This window comes from Adelges cooleyi, unplaced genomic scaffold (genome assembly GCF_023614345.1).
Source record: "Adelges cooleyi isolate 19-005CV unplaced genomic scaffold, UGA_ACOO_1.1 ACOO_flye_CR_arks_rails_tigmint_CR_PRNA_23, whole genome shotgun sequence".
Lineage (NCBI taxonomy): Eukaryota > Metazoa > Arthropoda > Insecta > Hemiptera > Adelgidae > Adelges > Adelges cooleyi.
The window spans coordinates 13,494,764-13,514,760 of NW_026095893.1; the positions used below are offsets into that span (position 1 = coordinate 13,494,764).

Genomic DNA, 19,997 nt, shown 5'->3' on the forward strand with positions numbered 1-19,997 from the left:
ATAGATAGCGGACGACTATCTTAAAGGTGTGTCATCACCATAGACCTATAAAGAAATGGACTGATAGTAGAGAGAGAGGTCCGAATATCGACATCGTTAAAAAGAGACAGAGAGTTGTTAGGTTGGTCATGGAAGAAATAGTAATATGATAATACCCGATAACGAATTTTTTATATTAAAATATTTTAATTATTCTTGTTAGTAATTAAAATATTGAATTTCGTTTAATTTCTTATAATGGTTTTTCAATGTGTCATTCGTTCGTGCAAAACAAAATCAAATAAAGATTGCATCATGCATCGGTAAGTTGAGACATTATTTACTTATATTATATTTTTATACATTTGAATATTGATCATTGGTATATTACTAATAGTAATATACTAATAATATATATTCAATGATTTTAATAATATTATAATTTGTTTCAAAGCTGGCCTAGAAATCATGAAATGCTTTTAAAATGGGCAAATGCGATACGTATGTTTCAACCAGACTTTACTCCGACGACGCATACAAAAATATGCAGTAGTCATTTTATATAATCTGACTATAACTTGAGGTTTACTGGTAAAAAAATGTTAAAAAAAGAAGCTGTGCCAAGTGTATTTAAACTGGGTATGTTCTTCCTTATACTTGTAATTGTTACCAAATTTATGTATTTTTTTTAGTTTTACCTATATAGTAGGTACCTATATGAAAGTAATTTTTTTTAGAGTAATTTGTTAATTAAATTTTACTTTTCTTATCTTATCTTATTTACTTATTATTTAATTTCAAAGAATATATTATAGAAGCATGTAAGAAATTATTCAATGTTGAAATGGTCGAAGTCTTTGATGATGAAGAAGGAAGAAATTTACTATAAATGCCAAGTAATTTAGAAAATATTGTGTTTTTAATTTTTTATAAATATCAAAATAAAGCAACTTCTAATGTGTTTTTTTTATTTTAGTGGATGAAGAAGTTATTAAAAAATTTGACATCTGATCACCTGAAAGATGAAAAGAAAGTTAATGAAAATTGTTTTTCATTACTCAAGGTAAATATATTATAATAATGTCAAATATATGTTAAAAAAACGTATTTTTTGTATAAAAAATTAATTTGATTTAATTTTTATAGTTATTGCTGTATGTGTTAAATGGCTTGGTTGATAAGGTTACGTTCAGTGTTCAATGTTCTATGGATTTGTTACCAAAGACAGGGCTCGGATTTTATGCAATCCTGACATCCAATCATGAATTTAAGTATCGTTGATCCGTATCCTTTTACTGTAATATTAATGGCTCATCACAAAAAATATTCTCCTCCTTTATCTTTTTACACTACATGGTTAACTACTATATATTTTATATGTTCTTCACAAAATAATTTTTAAAAATTTCATTGTACGTCTTAATTGTCAATTTTTATCCACCTAAAATATTTCTAATAAGAACCATTGATATTAAAACTGATTCTATCTCAAACATTTTTATCATTATTGGAATGACTGTGTGTATTAATTTGTTATTTTTCAGTAAAATGTGATGTCATATCCATGGCTTTTATAGATATATTTAAATATCTATGAACAGTTTCATTGAGGAACAAAACAAAATGGACCGTTATGTATTGTTAACAGTTTCACTCGTAATACAATTTTATTTAGCGATGAAGAACATTTTTCTAAATATAATATTTATTTACTCGTTTTAATAATGTATGAATAGCATAATTTCTTTGAATTTTTTAGTGAAATCAAAATAATGTTGGGGCTTTGTGTTTATATTTTTTAAATAAAAAATATACTATTGGTGATAAAAATAATAAAATTGTTGTGTTATGTCTATTAATTTTTTTAGTTACAGTATAGTTCTTACTTTTGTTTATTTGTAAAATTATACCCTAAAGAATTTATACATATATATATATATATATATATATATATATGTTTTTTTTTAAAGGAGTCTACCTAATGTAGAAACTGCTTTAATTATGCAACAAATTCATCACGAGTCTGGTGCATACTCTCCTGAGTTACGTACTTTTGCTCTGACATTACATTTTTATTTGCCAGCTGCATATAATTATATTATATTGGTCGTAACTTGAAAAAGAAACAAATAAGTAGTGATTTTACAATACCTAGTGAATTTGTTTAAACTTAGATGCAGATCTGTGATACAATAAATTGTCTATTGAGTTTGTAAAGAAAAACTATTTTTCAAAACATACACGTTTTATAAAAAGTAAAACAGAATGTTCATTGATAAAATTTGAATGAAATTGTAATGGTTTTTAAGTATTTATTAACGATATACTATATACATATCTATTTAAAACAATACATCATACGAAAGCATTGGATACCCGACAAAATAATGAAATACATATCCTTAAATGTTTCACAACTTCGCATAACACAATAATAAATAATAATTAAATAAGATTTAATTATTATAAATTTCCATTTGGTGTATTGTCATCTATATATTTAAGTTATTATTATTCCATGTCTTTTCAATTTTTATTCCATGGTCAACCTAACAACCATCTATCTCTTTCTAACGTTGTTCATAACGCGGCAGCATAGGCGGGGTGTGTGAGAGGCGCAGTCCATATCTTTATAGGTCTATGTATAGGATGGCTTGGGAACCATGACTCTGGGAACCTATGACCGCTTACCCAGTTAGTAATCTAGTTTATTATATACATATATGTCCGCATCTAATATGTTTATATATATTTTGTGGGTTATCATAGTAATTTTTCTTCCATGAATGGTCTATTATCAGTAAACTTGAAAGTACCCAATTATTATCGATTTCAGTTTTCAGTTCGTTATCATTATCGGCAAATTTTAAGTAGTGAAAACTTAAAACAGCGTGGCTGCTGGCTATAGCTATACAAAACATCCTAATATTAATATTAATATTAAGCTCTTATTTTCAAATAATTCATTAAAACTATCATTATGGGCAACGTACAAGCATCTTCTAATTTACCACCAATGCCTCCAAATATGACGCCGGTACCTCCTCCAGGAGAACCACAAAAAAAACTGCCTGAACAGCGCATTGAAAATCCCGGTTCTGTCGAAGAACTACACAAGAAATGCAAAGGTAAGTACAGCCGGTATAAAAAAATTCTAATCGAGGTCAAATATATGTATATATATATTACGAAATTCAAAAATTTAATGTTAAGAATATAGTACAATTATATGTCATTAACTTTAAATATTTAGTCAAATTTATATGTACCCTTATTAATATTCTAGTTTCATTTGCCTGTTATTTTCAGTTTATGTTATGTTAATAATAACTATTTTTTTTATTTTTTAGAAATATTTCCTTTGACGTTTGAAGGTATTCGTCTCGTAATCAACAAAGGACTTAGCAATCACTTTTTTGTCAGCCACAGTTTACTGATTGGACCAACAAGCCAAAATTCAGGCTATAAATTTGGTTCAACATTTGTCGGTACTAATCAAATCAGCCCTGGGGATTACAGTCCTTTATTGATGGGAGATATTGACCCTCGAGGTAATTTATCTACCAACATAAACATACAGCCATGGAATAGAGTTAAATTGAAACTTCATACTCAAGTAGGTTAAAAATTGTTTTGATAAAATACAATAATTATACATGTTCAAGTTACTAAGTATTATTATATGTTATTATTTGTTCAGTTCCAAGAGTTCAAAACGAGTGGAATTCAAACATCAGCCGAATACAGGGCAGACAGATATACAGCATCTCTATGCCTAGTCAATCCCGATCTATTAAATTATACTGGAGTGTATATGTCACATTTCTTATATGCATTGAACAATACTACTTCTGTGGGTTGTGAAATAGTTCACCAGCGTGGCCCTCAAATTCCAGCTGGACAAATTACGCTTTGTAATATTTTAGGAAGATATTTGTGTAAGATCAATTTAAAGTTATTTTTGTTTTTGTATATATGCATATGCCCAGTGATGTATTTATAGGGTACTACATCACTGTATATGCCTATGTACTACAGTATATAATCGACACTGTTTAAAAAGTGGCAAATTTACTAAACAAAAATCAATACATCATCGTTTATGTAGCCAAGTCAATGAGTTATTTTTCTTAAAATTAACTATATTCACTACTTGTGAAGAGGTTTGACAATACACAATAATAACTATGCTATCATATATGCATTGAAATCAATTAATTTTTTAAGTTTAAATTTTCTTTTTCTTTTACTAGTTTCATCATACGTATTGAAAAAAAAATTGTTTTGCTTACCTACTTAAAAATGCAAATGTTAATAATTATTTTAACCTCTTATGACCACCAGAAGCAGCACATATTCTGCTCAAAAACATATGCACGAATAGGGATTAGTGGGTGTATGACGACAGCTACCTTAAACATTGGTATTTTCATTAAATGATAACATTTTTTTAAAAAAATGGAGACTAATCTGCCCTGTAAGAAGTCTTCCTCTTTCAAATGACAAAAAAAAAATTATCACAATCAATCTTGTAAAGTCCAGAACATAGAAACCAAAATTAATTGTACTTGATTGCATATGTACATACGAGAGTAAGTTTTTAGTTTCTGCACAGTTTTTAAATCTGATCATTCCAAGAGTTGTTATCCCTATTCATAAATAATATATTTTTGAGAAAAAATATATGTCGGTTCAATTTAAATTAATGTTCAAATAGGTTAACAATAAAAATGTATAAAAACTTCCAACAATGTCTATATTTTGTCTGACGTGTGTTTAATATAACATTAAATTTTGTTTGATTTTTAGATGATGATGCTACTACAATCACTGCGTCACTAGGTTTATCGGGCTTGCAGTGTTGTTACCATTACAAAGCCAGTGAGCAACTACAGTTTGGGGTAGATATTGAAGGCAGCCTTTTACAACGAGATATTAATGCAACTATTGCATATCAAGCTCAAATTCCAAAATCTGATATTAACATTAAAGGTATGCATTACTTAAGCATTAGATATTGAACAAACAAATATAATGTTAAAAAGAGTATAGAGTAAAAAACTAATAAATATTTTTAAATACTTACTTGGACAATGTGTATAAATATTGTTCAAATAATAGTAAAACTAACACGGCTACATATGCATTATTTTTTCCTATGCTTAGATTATCTAAGTGTAAATAATATTTAAATATTTATAATTATATTTTAACTTAAAATCCTTTTTAATTTTTGTTCTAACAATTAGAATTATTTGCTTTAAATTAAATATATTATAATAATTAATTATTGTTTAAACCACAAATTGTTTTTATTGTTTTAATATGTTTAAATATTAATGACACTTTTATTTTTTTAGGTAGTATAGACAGAAAGTGGAACATTAGTACTACATTGGAAAAACGATTAAATCCAATGCCATTCACACTCGCTTTAAGTGCAGTGTTTTGTCCTGTCAAGCATCAATTGAGAACAGGAATTGGATTTTTTGTTGGTTAAAAGATGTTTCGCTATGTTAATTGTAGTCGTGCAAATTTGAAGAAAAAAAATTTCATTTTTATTTGTTATTAATATGTTAATAAATATGTTTATCAATTTTATATGACTTATTTGTCCACAATAAGATGTAAGTTAGAGGAACATTTATATTTTTAGGTGTACATTTTTTGTCTGAACTTGCTTAGTTGCCTCGGCTAATTTTAAGCAAGTTATTACACTAAATGCAACAACCAATCTAAATAACTATTAGATAAATTTAATAAATCTATCTCTTTATATTATACTAAGTGTGAAATTGTACATTAATAGTAATTTTGAATTACAGCTAACACTATTTCTTAAATTAATAATAATTTACAGTAAGGATTGGTGCAAATAATTTTGTTAAAAAATGTATAACACATTTTTTTCTAGTTAATTTAATGCTTGTTTTGGACAAGTGAAAACTATTGTACTATAGCAGCCATAATTAATATTAATCCAATTTCTCTATTTTTGTTTCTTTTTTACTGCTTTTTGATTAAATTTAATGACAAATAAAACTATTTGTGACCCAATACATAAATCCTAATATGTAATAGATGAAAATAAAATATTTTTCAGAGGATGTGGTTTAAAAGGTATATTTTTTAAGTAAAATTATATATTTGAATTTAATTGTTGAGCTAAATATTTTATTAAATAAAGGCTATAAAAAAAAAATTACATGTTTTACATTAATGCCTACAATTACACAAGTCAATTTCAATTCATTATTGTACTTGGTTCTTAGTTAATTTATTATTTATCTTTATTTTAAAGTAAAATGTATAATGTGCAATACTGTTTATTTATGACATTAATGATTTTGCATTAGCGACTCAAAATGTTTCTTACACGTGTAAACAAGAAAAAAGTTATCTGTGAAGTCTACATAGGTATGTGTCAGAAATTATGAGGGGGCTAGGTTATCATAGTTGTTGCTTATTTAAGCAATGACTAATTCGTTATCCGGAACGATTATTTAAGTATCCAATATCATACATAAGCATTAGTTATAGACTATTATTTATAATACATGATATTATATAAGGCTTTAAAGTTGATCTAAAGAAGTATTGGGTTCGATTTTTAAATACTGTATAGCAATAAGCATGTTGTTATCACTGCTATTTCTTAAGGGGATGTACAGTTTTATGCTATGTGTTAGACTATAATCTATATTCTATATATATTTATATGAAGAACATATAGGTATATTTTATTATGAGTAATATTGCTCGAAAAAGTTAGTTATCAATTTATTATGTGCACTGTGCAGTGTATTTTTCTTTTACTCCATACTGTAACAAAATAATTGTCTATTTTTTTTTTGTACTAATGTGTGGTTATTACTTATTATGTCTATCAATGTGAGATACAAATATTACAGAAATCTTGATAAATTGCAATTCTATTTAAACAAAAAATATAGTACAGTGACATAAATTACATTAAAAAAATGATATATAATAATACATTTTATTTTTGTGAAATAATATAGTAGCTATTTAACTAAATTAGATTTAAAAAGTTACAATATATTTTAATATTATATAATATTGTTATTATCATCATGTTATACTTTATAGTATAATTTAGTGTATATATATTATATTAACGGACCAATTAAATCCTCTTAGACATCTCAATTCTTAATTAACATTCATCAGGTCCCGCTCTAAATTTGTCCTTTAATTCCATTAAAAGACGGACAATGATAACTGAGCCCCAGTCGATAAACCATAAATATTAGCGGCACGCGATATATGGACTGTGGCATTTGTTGCTAACTGCTAAGATGTCTGTACTCTGTAGACTCTCGGAATTAATAATATTTATACTATTATCATTGTGTTAGATAAACAGATTATAGGTTTATGCAATTAAATGTTTCTTTATTTCTAAAGCTATTTTTGAATTTCACTACCTATACAGCTTTAACAGAAAAACTTTGGAGTTTAGCATAAATGGTTAGCGGGATTTTCGTGTAGGTGCTCTTTCCAAAATAAATATCTTTAACAAAGACCCCTTAAGCTAATTCAGCTCTACTCCAATTTTCTCTAATCCCAATGCAGGTGGCTAATGTGAGCCATGAGGATTAAGATTAGTAAGCGACCCCCCCCCAAAAAAAATCACCAGAGATAAAAATATATGGTGGTTTAGTTCTGCTAAATAATTATGGTTGAATTTTGAACAATACGGCACTGGCAGCAAAACATACTTATACCCAGAATTCAGAAACAGACTTCCCGTTTGATGTTTCTTGGGTTCCTCATGGCTTAAATACACCAGGTTATTGCATATTATTATCAATTCACAAAATGGCGTAAGCGCATATCACAGTAATTACTCTATGGGTTATAAGTCGTTTTCAATAAGTAGGTATATTCATAAAATATCATCGCCTAGAATTATAAAATAAAATTGAATTTGTCATGACTAAGTATTTTATTTAGTCGTGAAATTTGTTAGATCACAGAAAATGTTTATAAAGAGAGGGTAGCAATGCAATAACTTGGTATATTTAAGTAACGGACTTTCTCTTATCAAATATTTTTGGATTTGGTTCGTTTAATTACTAACTTCATACTCGTCATGTTATGATCATGTTTATGAGTTACAATCAATATTCAAATTTCAATGATATACAAATAATAAATATTTTGAAGGAAAAAGGAAGTATATTGTAATGTTTTAAGATTTTGTATGAGGTTTACAAACAATTTTTAGCGATTCATACTAATTGTGTGAACAGTTAATACGTTCGCTGAAAGTTGTAAACAGAACCCTGTGTTATATTTATTCATAATAGAAGGTAATACCATTTAACAAATTAACGAGTGAATGACGTATTAAAAAAATAATTGTTTCGGTACCTATAATCACTGGAAAATTTTGTTTGATTGTAAGTTTGATCTAATTACTTGTTTTTCAGCTTTCGATAATGGCGGCATTTGAAGAAATGGGCGTACTACCCGAAATCGGGAAAGCTGTCGAAGAGATGGATTGGTTATTACCCACGGATGTGCAAGCAGAGGCTATACCGTTAATATTAGGAGGTGGTGATGTTTTAATGGCTGCAGAAACTGGCAGTGGTAAAACAGGAGCATTTTGTTTGCCAGTCATTCAAATTGTCTGGGAGACTTTGAAACAGTTCAAATTAGGTGTACAAATTTCTTCTGTAAAAACTTCTACTCAATCCGATCCCTGGAAATTAAACTTGTGGGATCGCTCTTCAGCCATGGCTATAACACCTGATGGCTTAAGATGTCAATCTAGAGAACAGAAAGAATGGCATGGCTGTCGAGCTACAAAAGGTGTGAAAAATTCTGGTAAATATTACTATGAAGTCACTGTAACCGATGAAGGTTTATGCCGAGTTGGTTGGTCAACTTTACAAGGTGTACTAGATTTAGGCACAGATAAATTTGGTTTCGGTTTTGGTGGCACAGGAAGAAAATCCAATAACAAACAATTTGATGTGTATGGCGACAGTTTTGGATTGCATGATACTATTGGTTGTTGGTTAGATTTAGATAGTTTAACAATTGGATTCAGTAAAAATGGTACTTATCTTGGAGATGCATTTAAAATACCTTCAAATTTGAAAAATGTTGCATTTTATCCCGCAGTTGTTTTAAAAAATGCTGAAGTATCATTTAACTTTGGACTCTCCAAATTTAAATTCGATATTCCCAAGGACTTCAATCCTATATGTAAAGCCTCAACAGATGTTGTGGAAATTTCTCAATGTAATGTATCAAAAGAAGGCGAACAGGCAAAAAAGCCAAATAATGCTCCATTTGCTATAATTATTGAGCCTTCCCGAGAACTTGCTGAACAAACATGTAATCAAATTAAAAAATTTAAAAAATATATAACAGGTCCAGAAATTAAAGATCTCCTTGTTGTTGGTGGTATTAGTATTAAAGAGCAAATAGCATCTTTATCATCAGGTATTGATATTGTAGTTGCTACCCCAGGCCGATTAGAAGATATGATTTCTGGTGGCCATTTATCATTGACATACTGTAGATTTTTCATTTTGGATGAAGCTGATGGTTTACTGAAGCAACGATATACACAATTAATAGATAATATGCATAGACAAATGCCAAAAATTACACATGATGGAAAACGACTTCAGATGATTGTCTGTTCTGCTACTTTACACGATTTTGAAGTTAAGAAAATGGCTTCTCGTCTTATGCATTTTCCCACTTGGGTAGATCTTAAAGGTGAAGATGCTATTCCTGAAACAGTACACCATGTGGTAGTTACTGTTGATCCCCAAAAAGACATTTCTTGGACTAATTTAAAAGAACATATGCCAACCGATGGTGTACATAATGGAGACAATATAAGAGCAACCAACACATCTGAAGCCTTATCACAAGGAGTGAAAATTCTTAAAGGTGAATATTGTATCAGAGCTATTAACAAGCACAAAATGAATAAGGCCATAATATTTTGTCGAACCAAACTCGACTGTGACAATTTAGAAAAATATTTTTGCAAATTAGGTTCTTTTTATTCTTGTTGTACCCTTCATGGTTCTAAGAATGTAAATGATCGTAAAGCCAATTTAGAAAAATTTAAAAGAGGTGAAATTAAGTTCTTGATATGTACCGATGTTGCTGCTCGTGGTATTGATGTTAATCAGTTACCTTTTATGATTAACATGACATTACCAGATGATAAAACAAACTATGTACACAGAATTGGTCGGGTTGGGCGAGCAGACCGTATGGGTTTAGCTGTGTCGTTTGTTGCATCATTACCAGAAAAAGTATGGTATCATGGAGATTGGTGTCCATCAAGAGGTCAGCGATGTTCAAACACAGACCTAACTAATATTAAAGGATGTTGTATTTGGTACAATGAACCTCAGTATTTAGCTGAAATCGAGGACCATTTAAATATAACGATTCAGCAAATAGGTCTAGAAATTGATATACCAATGAATGAATTTGATGGAAAAGTCATATACGGCCAAAAAAAAGCTAATGATGGACCTACTTACAAAAATCACTATGATCAATTATTATCTTCAATAGATCATTTAACAAAATTGGAAAATACAGCACAACTTATGTATTTGAAACATTCTCTTAATGTGAAATAATAACAAGATTCTGTATATAAATTTATTTTGTAATATAATTTTGTTTTCTTGTGATAACACTTACAAAGCAATATTTTTTTTAGATACATTTATATTACTGGTTCATCAATTCTATAATCACACATTAGTATTAAAAGACTACTATATGTCTAGTAAAGTTACGAAAAATTATCTTTCTTCATGCCTGAACCTACAGGACCATGGCGTCTTTCCCATATCATGCGATTTAATTGTTTGGCATAGCACCGTTCGGCTGTAACAGCTGCACCTAAATCGCCATCTAGGAAACCAAAATGCCATTAAACTTAATAACATTGAAATAATTAAGTTCAAATTCATACAAATTTACGAACATTTAATAGAATAATTTTCTTCTGCTTCTTCATACATATCAAATAATGGTTTGCATTTTCTCATTCCATCTGGTCCTTCATAAATTCTACAATCTTCATAACGCTGCCTTAAAATGGACAGAATGTCGCTATCAACTTTCCTATAAGGATGAGGAAGATAAAAAAAAAATATCAATGATTGTAGTTAAATAAAAAAATTAGAAATGGTAGATTCTTGTTCAAGAAAAAAAATTGTTTTCAATTATTCTTCCAAGTATTTTATACTATCTTAGGAAATATACATGTAGCATTAAAATTTTAGATACATTATTTTAGAAAAATATAAACATAATACACATGTTAGAACCATGATAATAGAAAATGATTTGATGATAATATAATGCTGCCTCGACTTGGATTAGATGACTTTTTTATTGCGATTCAATTTACATTTGGGCTCTATTAATATTTTTATAGTAAATGATCAATAACTATTTCAGGGTAGATTAAACTGATTTTAAACAAACAATTATCGTGTCTTTTGGAAATATACATACATAAGATTGGATATTTCTAATACTATAAATGCGTTATCACTAGTGCACACTGGCAGACATGGAACACTCTGGCCTTATAACTTTAATTTATCATATTACACATACTTATCTTTAATTAATTGATGATTTGCTTCCCATTTGCATACTCTATCATCATCATAACACTGATCGACAGTTGGCACTCTCCTGAATTTCTCATGGTAGTAATAATATTCTTTTTGATTTGGCGTTACAATAGTTTCTAAAATAGAAAATTCAAAATTATTCTATTCCTTTAGGTAAAATTTCATAACTTGGTGTTATAACATAATGCATTACCTTTAAACCAAATAACTGGACCTACAATTATGCCTTTCAATGTTTCAAAAAAGTTCTCAAATTCATTTCGGCCAGTATGCACTTTCTTTTCATATCCAAAAATAGTACTTGGCTTAGTATCCGTATCAGACGACATCACAAACAATTACTAAGTATATATGAAAATAACGTAGAAACCAACTACTTATTATAACATTAAAAAAAACAAATTTTCAATTTTTTATAATTACTGAATAACCAAAAATAAAAAGGTTTATCAGTAACTAGTAAGCACTAAGCAGTAGAACATATTTTTTATCAGTTGACAAAACGACCTTGGTGATTTTATCATTACACACTTTTTCTTTTGGTGTCACTGATGTAAAGGGCATTTAAGCAGTGTTACCAATTGTGGCTATTATACAATAATTATGAGTTTTATCAATCATCAGTTATCATAATATAGCATTATAGCAATGCATTCAGATTCCAAATCATTTCCTTGAGCTGTTTATCAACTGATATTCGTTTTGAGTTTTGGGCGGATACACCATAGATAATTATAATTTTTCTTTGATTCATTATTCGACAACTTTTTTTTTGCAAAAAGTGAATTCTATTAATATTATCTTATAGAAAAATGAAAGTTTGCGGCCCGAAATTATCCCTTTGCGGGATTATAATCAGCATCTGGGGAATAATTCAACTGGTAGGACACATTTTGGTTATCTTTCAAATCTAGTAACTTAAACTAGTTTTTAATTTTTTAGGTCTTGATGGGATTTTTCTACTATATAAGAAGTGTGGCTCTCATTGAAGACTTGAAAATGGAAGAGGGTGAATTAGTTAAATCAGCTGAAGAATTCTATAGCACAGCCGACAAAATGTATTCATTAGTAAGTATAATTTATAAGAGTGAGCTTTGCATCAAAGCTAAAGTAGGGTATATTTTACTATACAAATCCGAGGTTGTTTAGATTTTTTTTCTTTGAACTGTGTACTTAACGCTGTATTTCAGAAATTTCTGTTCATACATAGTATTTGAGTTGAAGACAAAAAACCTATACGAATTTTTGTTGCCAAGTGTTTGGCCTATCGGCTGCAGGGGTCGACTTACAACTCTGCAGGAATTTTTTTGAGTGTTTAAGGTTCACATGCCCAAACCCCTAAAGAAAAAAAAACAGCTTAATAAAATGCTAACCTTATATTGTTCTGTTAGCGGCCAAAGGCCTATTTAGTCCAAGCCTATCCTAACCAGAGAAGAAGACAACTAATAATTTATTTGTTTTTTAATTTTTATAATTTAACTTTTTGATAAACTTCCGGGTTGCCCTGGTCCACCACAGTAGATTGTTCGAGCTGTGTGTTGGCAAAACAATAATTATCATAGGTTATTTGGCTATAACTCAAATGGAAGTAATGACATATTTTAACAGCCACGATAAATTATTGATGACAGATTGGCATCAGCAGGTTTTTGTATATATGCACATAATTATTAAATATTCACCCACCAAGTTGCTACGGTGTTTGCTAATATGACAACTAAAAATGAGATATTTCTAGAATTCATTTTTCATGAGTTTAGACTTTAGCTAGTCATATAATGAGATTATTTTTCAAAAAGTTATAAGTGGTAATATTTGAGGTTTTTCTATTTGATTTTGAAGTATAAGGAGTGGACATTTTTAACTTGGATCTTTTAAAGAACCTTTTATGTACAATTCCTTATTGTAGACTTGCTACGTAAGGACTGGTTGCGTAGTAAGTTATCGTGGTTACAAACACATTTCTTTTAAAAAAACCCAATATCTTCTTTTCTCCATCTTAATTTTAAAATTGGTTATTTGTAGTATATTGTGTTAGTAATATAATTTTTTTTTCAGAATGCTTACAACTGCTGGATTGCTGCTTGCCTCTATATATTTACACTAGTGTTTTCTGGACATCAGTTTTACATGAATAACCGTAATGCAATGAGTTTGTAATTCTTTTTATGTATATATAATTTTAAATGTTTTGTTAATTTTTGTTTGAAAGGGATAAGTTAGAGGTTATTTTAGTTTATATAAGATCCAGTATAATCAAGTTTATTTCACTTTTTACTTAAAAAAAATTAAATACACTAAGCACAAAATACAATAATAAAAAATACCTGTCACAACTGAATACCTTTTTTTATTTACACCAGTATACAATTATAATGTACCGTTCCTTATCCTACGCTGCATTAATGGATTTATCCATTTATAAGAAACACAATTTGGAAAAGCGTAGGTGTCTTTAATAGCCCCTAATTTTTAAATTAGTTTCCTATAATTATTGCGTATGAAACCTTTTATTTTTGTATAAGGAGAACAGAGAAACTAAAAAACTTAAATGATTGCTAAATTTACCCCCAGTCTTTTTTATTTATCTTTTGGCCTAGAAAAAATGTTAAAATAAGTGCAGTGTATGGCTATTTATAGAATCTTAAGAAACTACCAAAATTGTTTACATTTTCATTTGTATGAAAACTACATGTAGAGATACGTCATTATTGTTTAAACTATATAAAAATAATATGAATCATTAATAAGCAATATAATCTGTTATTATGTTAACATGCAGTCCTAAACTTGCTGCGGGATAGTTTTTATGTTTATTTGCATTTTTTATTTTCAGAGTAATATATAAATTAATTTAAAAATTTAACTAAATTTTTGATTTGTATTAGAAAATATGCATAAAAACTAGTATATACTTTATATGCACAACAACCTTGGATTTTTTTAATTTGTATTAGCATAATACCAATTAACAACTGCATGAGTTAACGCAGTATGTATCAACAAAGTATAGCATTTTAATTGTAAAAGTGGTTTAAAGTTCTGTTATTGCTTATAAACAATAATATTGTGTAATTTACAATATAATTTATTTTGATGTAGTTTTGTCAGCTAGAAACTGAATTGAATTTTATTTAATGTAACTTTATTTTATTTTTTAAAAAATACATTACAAAAATATGGCTAAAAGTATTTATTAATAAATTATGCTGTATACATATAATTAAACAATGTTTAGTGATTTATAAATAAATTTGCTTAAAAATAATAATCAAGTGGACAAAAATATATATATGTCATATATAATTGTTTACAAGGTACTACAATTATTGACCATTTTGAAATGCTAATAATGGTCCCAAGTAGAAAATTTTCAAAAATATCGAAAAAGTGCAAATACAACTTTAATGACAAACTGAATTTCCTCAAAGTACTCTTTTATATATTTTCTCCAAAAGTTTAAAAAATAAATCTTGAGATAAACCACGAGAAACTTGTTGTATATGAGTACATATCATATTATAACTTTCATCTTCATATAGCTGGAATGTTTTGGGTAATTTTAATTCATCATACAAGTTTTTGATAATTGCTATCTTAGCAGGATCGTTGATTCCATAGTTTTCCTAAACAGAGGCAACACATTAAATAAAGAATATAATATTGAAAAGTATACACTTAAATTAAATATCAAAGAGTATTTACTAGTTTAAATAGTGCAAATATTGTTCAAAATTCAAATTTTAGAAAAATACAATAATATTAACCTGTTTTTTCAGATTCTAAATAATTTTAATTTCAAAGTTTGTTAATGAAATCGAAAAAAAAATAAACAAATTTGTTAGTGACAAGCAAACATTAAAAAAGAAGAGGTTAACTAATTAAACTCAACTGAATAGATAAAATTTAGTGAAAATAATAGCCAAATAGATGATTATAGAAACAATTAGAATGATTTATAAAGAAACAAATTATAACCAAACTAAATACGTGGAGAGTATATAATTTTAATGGTTAAGGGTTTTAATTATTATTTTATTACATATAACCATAAGTGCTTAAGTTTTTTCTAGTATAAGCAAACACTTCTTTATTTATTAAAATAGGCATAACTATATAATTGAGAAAAGCAGGAAGTGAAATGAAAAAAAACCTAGTTAGGCTAGAACCAGGGCTAATACCCCAGATATGTATGTGAATACGTTTTGCTGTGATTATTGAAGCGACAATTTTGATTTGCTGAAAAGTTAAGAATTATCTACAAATCCAAAAAACGCACATACATCATGTCAGTATTTTAGACAATTTTTTTTAATAACTTAAAAAAAGCAAATGATGAGTACTAAGAGAATTAAATTATGGGCAATTCTAAAAATAATACGTATAAAACAGCAAAACAATGAAATTCCCTGTGAGATAAATTGTTACATTTATATGAAAGGAATGACAGTAAAAAAAGTAGAAAATATTTCATACCTCTAAAATTTGTTTTTGTTGAGCATTACTTTTTTGCAAAGCCACTACAACAAGCCATGAACATTTCCCATCTTCAATATCTGTACCAATTTTGCCCATAACTTCAGGATCACCGTAACAATCCAAAAAATCATCCTACATAAAATATTTATTTTATAAGTTCTTCTGTTATTAGTAATTATCTACACAATTAATATAAAATAATTTTGATTTTGTTTACTTGAACTTGGAAAAAATGACCCATTTCTAGTAATATGGTCTTGGCTTGCCTAAAAACTTCTGGATCATTTATATTTGCCTGAAATTGGAGTTTCAACAAATTACTTGAATATTATTTTATCAATTAAGTATGTTTTACCATATGCATTGCCAGGCACACGGGTAGATAAAAAGAATAATATGCAGTCTTATATTTTACAATAGCTGTGTAATTTTCCATGGTAAATTTTTCTAACTTATTAGTTTTAAAGTTATTCGCAGTCAACATGTCAAGAGATTGTCCCAATGATGTTTTCAAAGTTACCTACTTGACACGACATAATAATCAAAACCTGCAATACCTAATTTAATGAACTATTGTTATGATCAAATACTGTACATCATGAAATAATTCTAAGATGTAACAATAATATGGCTTGTCGCGAAAATACTTCTTAATGATTTGATAAAGTCCTTGTTCGAGAAGGATTCCATCATTTATAGCAACAAGACCAATATCATTATGCCTATACCAACAAGGACGTCCACGCCTCGTAATAGCATTATCCATAATATCATCCATGACTAGTAGAAAAGCCTGCAACTGTAAAATAATTTGATTTTTAATGGTAAATACAATTCAAAAATGAAATAAATTTATTTCAAATATATTCCTTTCAATATTAAATATGTTGATAAGAAAAAATAATAGTTTTAATATTATTGCTAAAAGCTTATTATTGTAGAACATTTTTATATGATGTGAGATGAGGAATATCTTAACTCTTTCGACAAGTTATACTTTCTATTTGATATTCTATGGATTGAAATATTTCTCATTGTCAAATATGTTTTAACAGTGGCGTAGTTTGGGGGGAGGGGGGTGTCCATGGTATTTGGACACCCCTCTGGCTAAAAAAAAATATATTACACATGACAAATTTGTATTAAATATACGACAAGTTGATACATTTTTTCTTATGATGAAACCACTTATATAACAATACAAAGACAAAGGCATTCTATAGGTTTATATAACTTTGCATTAAAACATTCACAAATATATTTATTTAAATTATAATTGGCCTCGGCAGACGGCACCAATTACGGCGATTACGGAAACCGTAATCGTAGAGATCGACAAAGTACTTCAAGAACTGAATAAAAAAAATTACTTCTTGATTTTAGTTTAATTTAGTTTAGTTTTTATATAAAAATTAAAAAAAATAGAATACAAAAAATATATTATAATAAAATATTGTGAGTAAAAATTTTTATTTTTAATTATATTATAAATATTAACTAATATAAGTGAGTTCTTAGTGGTCGACATCGAAAGAGGGGGGGTGGCTTACATTGAGAGTGAAAAGAGTCTACAAAAAATACGAATACTTGTTTACTAGATTTTTGTTGAAAATGAGTTTTTTAATATATTTGAGTAAATGCCACGATTCTATATCAATTAAGCCAACTCCCTGAAAAATGACAAAAATTTTGTTTACGACTTATACATTCTTATTCTTTAATCGGCTAAACTCTAGTTCTTATAAGATATATTGAGGATATTATGTACTACACTATAAATTAATAGATTCAAAATTATGTTTATCAATATTAAAAATTATTCGCCCCTACGCTAAAATTTTTTTGATATTGTGTGATTGTAAGTAAAGTTTACCCCTTGGGAACTGCCTATACTACCACACATAAACCCACCCTTGATACTTATCTAATATTATGTGCAATAATTATCTTAAGACCATTCTATATATTTTATGTATCTATGTATACATAAATATTTCGTATCTGTTAAGATCTGATTATTTTTTTTAATTATCTTACTCTAACATCTTGTATACTACAAAACATATTGTAAACTACCCAAATTAGCATATAAGATCAATAGTGTTATTCTTAAACTTAACATAATGCTCTATTTCGTAGAAAAAATGAAGTAAACAATTGTTGACTTATTTTTATCTTTGTGAAAATGCTAATAATATATGTTAATTTACAAATCATTGTTGTATTTCCTACTATTTAAATGGTAAAACTTTTATGATAAATCTTATGTTTAATTTATTTAAAATATTTACTTATACTTAAAATAGGTACCATATATTTTATATTTAGACATTTTGTTGACCACGGCGCAACTTTAATTTAAGCTTTCTCTTTGCCCATCAAAAAATCTATAACCAGCGAATATATTATATTATCCGCCTCTTTTGTAACCGTACACGTGTCACTTTTTTTTATAAAAGGCCAAATAGACAAAATCCAATTGAAGAATTGTAAAAAAAACTGTTGACTTATTAAAATTAATTTTCAATATTTTCATGAAAATAAGATTTTTAACAACAAAATTAAAATGATCACTCACTATTTCAATACACCAGCCTAAAATAAATGACAATCTAATATTCTCATTAGTTAATTCAGCCTGGTCACTTAACATCCTGTAAGAAAGTATTAATGCCATTCCACGGTTTTTCTTACCACCAGGCACATTATATTGTAGCACCTAAAATATTACAAAGAATATAACTAAATATTAAAATAAATTTATTCATGCAACTTTTCATACCTTCGCTAACCATTTAGTAACATCGGGTATATCCAAATGACGTCCAGTATCAGTAAGATCTCTGACAACATCTGGGAAAACGGCCATAAATTCTCTGGAGTCATCTTTACTTACTGCTGTACCAACAATAGCCGGTGGTACTTTTGGAGGACGTACCAAACTACTATAACTTAGTTGAATAGAAACTTATTTTTAGTATAACTTTAAATTGTTTTTTTTTTTCGAGATTATACTTTAATTCATAATTACCCAAATTGACATCCCTTTGATGCATTTTTGTAGTAAATCTGATCACAGTGATATAATATGCTTCTACGGCTGATAGCTTTAGTAAGAGCTAACTTAATATTATTCATTTAACTTCGGGTTTTGAGTATGTAGAGGGTAAAATCAAAATTCTAAACATTTTAAAAATATAATATCATAAAAAAATTGAACGTTTGAGCTATTGAAATAAAAACGTACAATTCAAAAAAATGTTTTAAGAGAGCCAATTTGTATTGTTGAACTAGTGCCACGAATAATAATTAGAAATCTTGATTCGTGACTAAAACGAAATAAAATATGTAATAACAACAAAATGTTGTTAGAATTTTAACGTAAGTTCACTTTTGACAACTTATGCATTCATACTCGATCAACATGCCTACTGCCTAGATGAATTTGAAATTTTAACAATTCAGATTCCAGAATAAGCCGACGGACAAACATGCGATAGCCACCGAGAGCGTGGCAACTGGCAACTGGCAAGTGAAAGCAACAAGATTCGAGTACATCACACTATAATATTATTGTAATACGAGCCACAATTCACGTGCGCACTCTACCTTTCAAGCGTGAAATATAAATAATTATATGGTCCTGACGTCTGTAAATTAGACACAGACCTATTATATAAAATTAACTCCACTTTGAGAAGTCCAACCTATACGCTGCTATAAATTGTTCAAGTAAAACGTTATTTAATTATTATATAAATTCTAAAATGATACGATCAATGGCTTATCCGTCTATGCAGTTCACTGTGCAATATCATTATACTGATGCAGTGGTATCATAACGAACTGTGAACTACCCCTAAACGTAGAGCAGTAAAT

General features: G+C 28.1%; 5 protein-coding genes and 1 long non-coding RNA gene across 7 annotated transcripts; 4 read left to right on the forward strand and 2 right to left on the reverse strand.

Annotated features, from left to right (window-relative positions):
- Positions 1–148: 148 nt before the first annotated feature.
- Positions 149–1,755, forward strand: LOC126835191 (uncharacterized). The gene is made up of 5 exons (XR_007685175.1): positions 149–302; positions 434–618; positions 783–875; positions 956–1,042; positions 1,126–1,755. It is a non-coding gene; the product is annotated as an uncharacterized LOC126835191 (long non-coding RNA).
- A 1,070-nt stretch (positions 1,756–2,825) lies between these two features.
- On the forward strand, positions 2,826–5,576 carry LOC126835449 (mitochondrial import receptor subunit TOM40 homolog 1-like). Its single transcript, XM_050568046.1, has 5 exons — positions 2,826–3,107; positions 3,330–3,595; positions 3,680–3,917; positions 4,789–4,971; positions 5,340–5,576. Exons 1-5 carry the CDS (start codon positions 2,960–2,962, stop codon positions 5,477–5,479), a joined length of 975 nt encoding a protein of 324 aa, XP_050424003.1. The 5' UTR covers positions 2,826–2,959; the 3' UTR covers positions 5,480–5,576.
- A 2,523-nt stretch (positions 5,577–8,099) lies between these two features.
- Positions 8,100–10,655, forward strand: LOC126836142 (ATP-dependent RNA helicase Ddx1). Its single transcript, XM_050569288.1, has 2 exons — positions 8,100–8,315; positions 8,436–10,655. Exon 2 carries the CDS (start codon positions 8,445–8,447, stop codon positions 10,623–10,625), a length of 2,181 nt encoding a protein of 726 aa, XP_050425245.1. The 5' UTR covers positions 8,100–8,315; positions 8,436–8,444; the 3' UTR covers positions 10,626–10,655.
- On the reverse strand, positions 10,578–12,103 carry LOC126836144 (NADH dehydrogenase [ubiquinone] 1 beta subcomplex subunit 10). The gene is made up of 4 exons (XM_050569291.1): positions 11,833–12,103; positions 11,620–11,755; positions 10,979–11,118; positions 10,578–10,905 (listed from the first exon to the last, which is right to left on the reverse strand). The coding sequence occupies exons 1-4, from the start codon at positions 11,966–11,968 to the stop codon at positions 10,784–10,786; spliced, it is 534 nt and encodes a 177-aa protein (XP_050425248.1). The 5' UTR covers positions 11,969–12,103; the 3' UTR covers positions 10,578–10,783.
- A 202-nt stretch (positions 12,104–12,305) lies between these two features.
- On the forward strand, positions 12,306–13,980 carry LOC126836145 (ribonuclease kappa). Its single transcript, XM_050569293.1, has 3 exons — positions 12,306–12,520; positions 12,582–12,707; positions 13,698–13,980. The coding sequence occupies exons 1-3, from the start codon at positions 12,452–12,454 to the stop codon at positions 13,797–13,799; spliced, it is 297 nt and encodes a 98-aa protein (XP_050425250.1). The 5' UTR covers positions 12,306–12,451; the 3' UTR covers positions 13,800–13,980.
- Positions 13,981–14,817: 837 nt separating this feature from the next.
- LOC126836143 (farnesyl pyrophosphate synthase) lies at positions 14,818–19,674 on the reverse strand. Of its 2 annotated transcripts, none has more exons than XM_050569290.1 (9): positions 19,366–19,674; positions 19,150–19,298; positions 18,901–19,063; positions 18,697–18,837; positions 16,714–16,917; positions 16,474–16,638; positions 16,336–16,413; positions 16,116–16,250; positions 14,818–15,265 (listed from the first exon to the last, which is right to left on the reverse strand). In XM_050569290.1, exons 2-9 carry the CDS (start codon positions 19,254–19,256, stop codon positions 15,065–15,067), a joined length of 1,194 nt encoding a protein of 397 aa, XP_050425247.1. In that variant the 5' UTR covers positions 19,257–19,298; positions 19,366–19,674; the 3' UTR covers positions 14,818–15,064. The 2 variants fall into 2 exon arrangements, with proteins under 2 accessions (XP_050425247.1, XP_050425246.1); XM_050569289.1 differs by having other exon boundaries at positions 18,901–19,069; positions 19,366–19,672.
- Between the last annotated feature and the right edge of the window lie 323 nt (positions 19,675–19,997).

Bases quoted from the DNA above. Each gene is read 5' to 3' on its own strand.
- LOC126835449 (XM_050568046.1), top strand. From the start codon at position 2,960: ATGGGCAACGTACAAGCATCTTCTAATTTACCACCAATGCCTCCAAAT. The intron at 3,596-3,679 runs GTAGGTTAAAAA...TTATTTGTTCAG, and splicing joins AATTGAAACTTCATACTCAA to TTCCAAGAGTTCAAAACGAG. The intron at 3,918-4,788 runs GTAAGATCAATT...TTTGATTTTTAG, and splicing joins TATTTTAGGAAGATATTTGT to ATGATGATGCTACTACAATC.
- LOC126836142 (XM_050569288.1), top strand. From the start codon at position 8,445: ATGGCGGCATTTGAAGAAATGGGCGTACTACCCGAAATCGGGAAAGCT.
- LOC126836144 (XM_050569291.1), bottom strand. From the start codon at position 11,968: ATGTCGTCTGATACGGATACTAAGCCAAGTACTATTTTTGGATATGAA. The intron at 11,119-11,619 runs GTATGTGTAATA...TCATCCTTATAG, and splicing joins CATCAATTAATTAAAGATAA to GAAAGTTGATAGCGACATTC. The intron at 10,906-10,978 runs GTTCGTAAATTT...TTGGTTTCCTAG, and splicing joins AGAAAATTATTCTATTAAAT to ATGGCGATTTAGGTGCAGCT.
- LOC126836145 (XM_050569293.1), top strand. From the start codon at position 12,452: ATGAAAGTTTGCGGCCCGAAATTATCCCTTTGCGGGATTATAATCAGC. The intron at 12,521-12,581 runs GTAGGACACATT...TTAATTTTTTAG, and splicing joins TCTGGGGAATAATTCAACTG to GTCTTGATGGGATTTTTCTA. The intron at 12,708-13,697 runs GTAAGTATAATT...TTTTTTTTTCAG, and splicing joins CCGACAAAATGTATTCATTA to AATGCTTACAACTGCTGGAT.
- LOC126836143 (XM_050569289.1), bottom strand. From the start codon at position 19,256: ATGAATAATATTAAGTTAGCTCTTACTAAAGCTATCAGCCGTAGAAGC. The intron at 19,070-19,149 runs GTAATTATGAAT...TATTCAACTAAG, and splicing joins TCAAAGGGATGTCAATTTGG to TTATAGTAGTTTGGTACGTC. The intron at 16,251-16,335 runs GTAAACAAAATC...TATTTTATGTAG, and splicing joins GTCATTTTTTCCAAGTTCAA to GATGATTTTTTGGATTGTTA.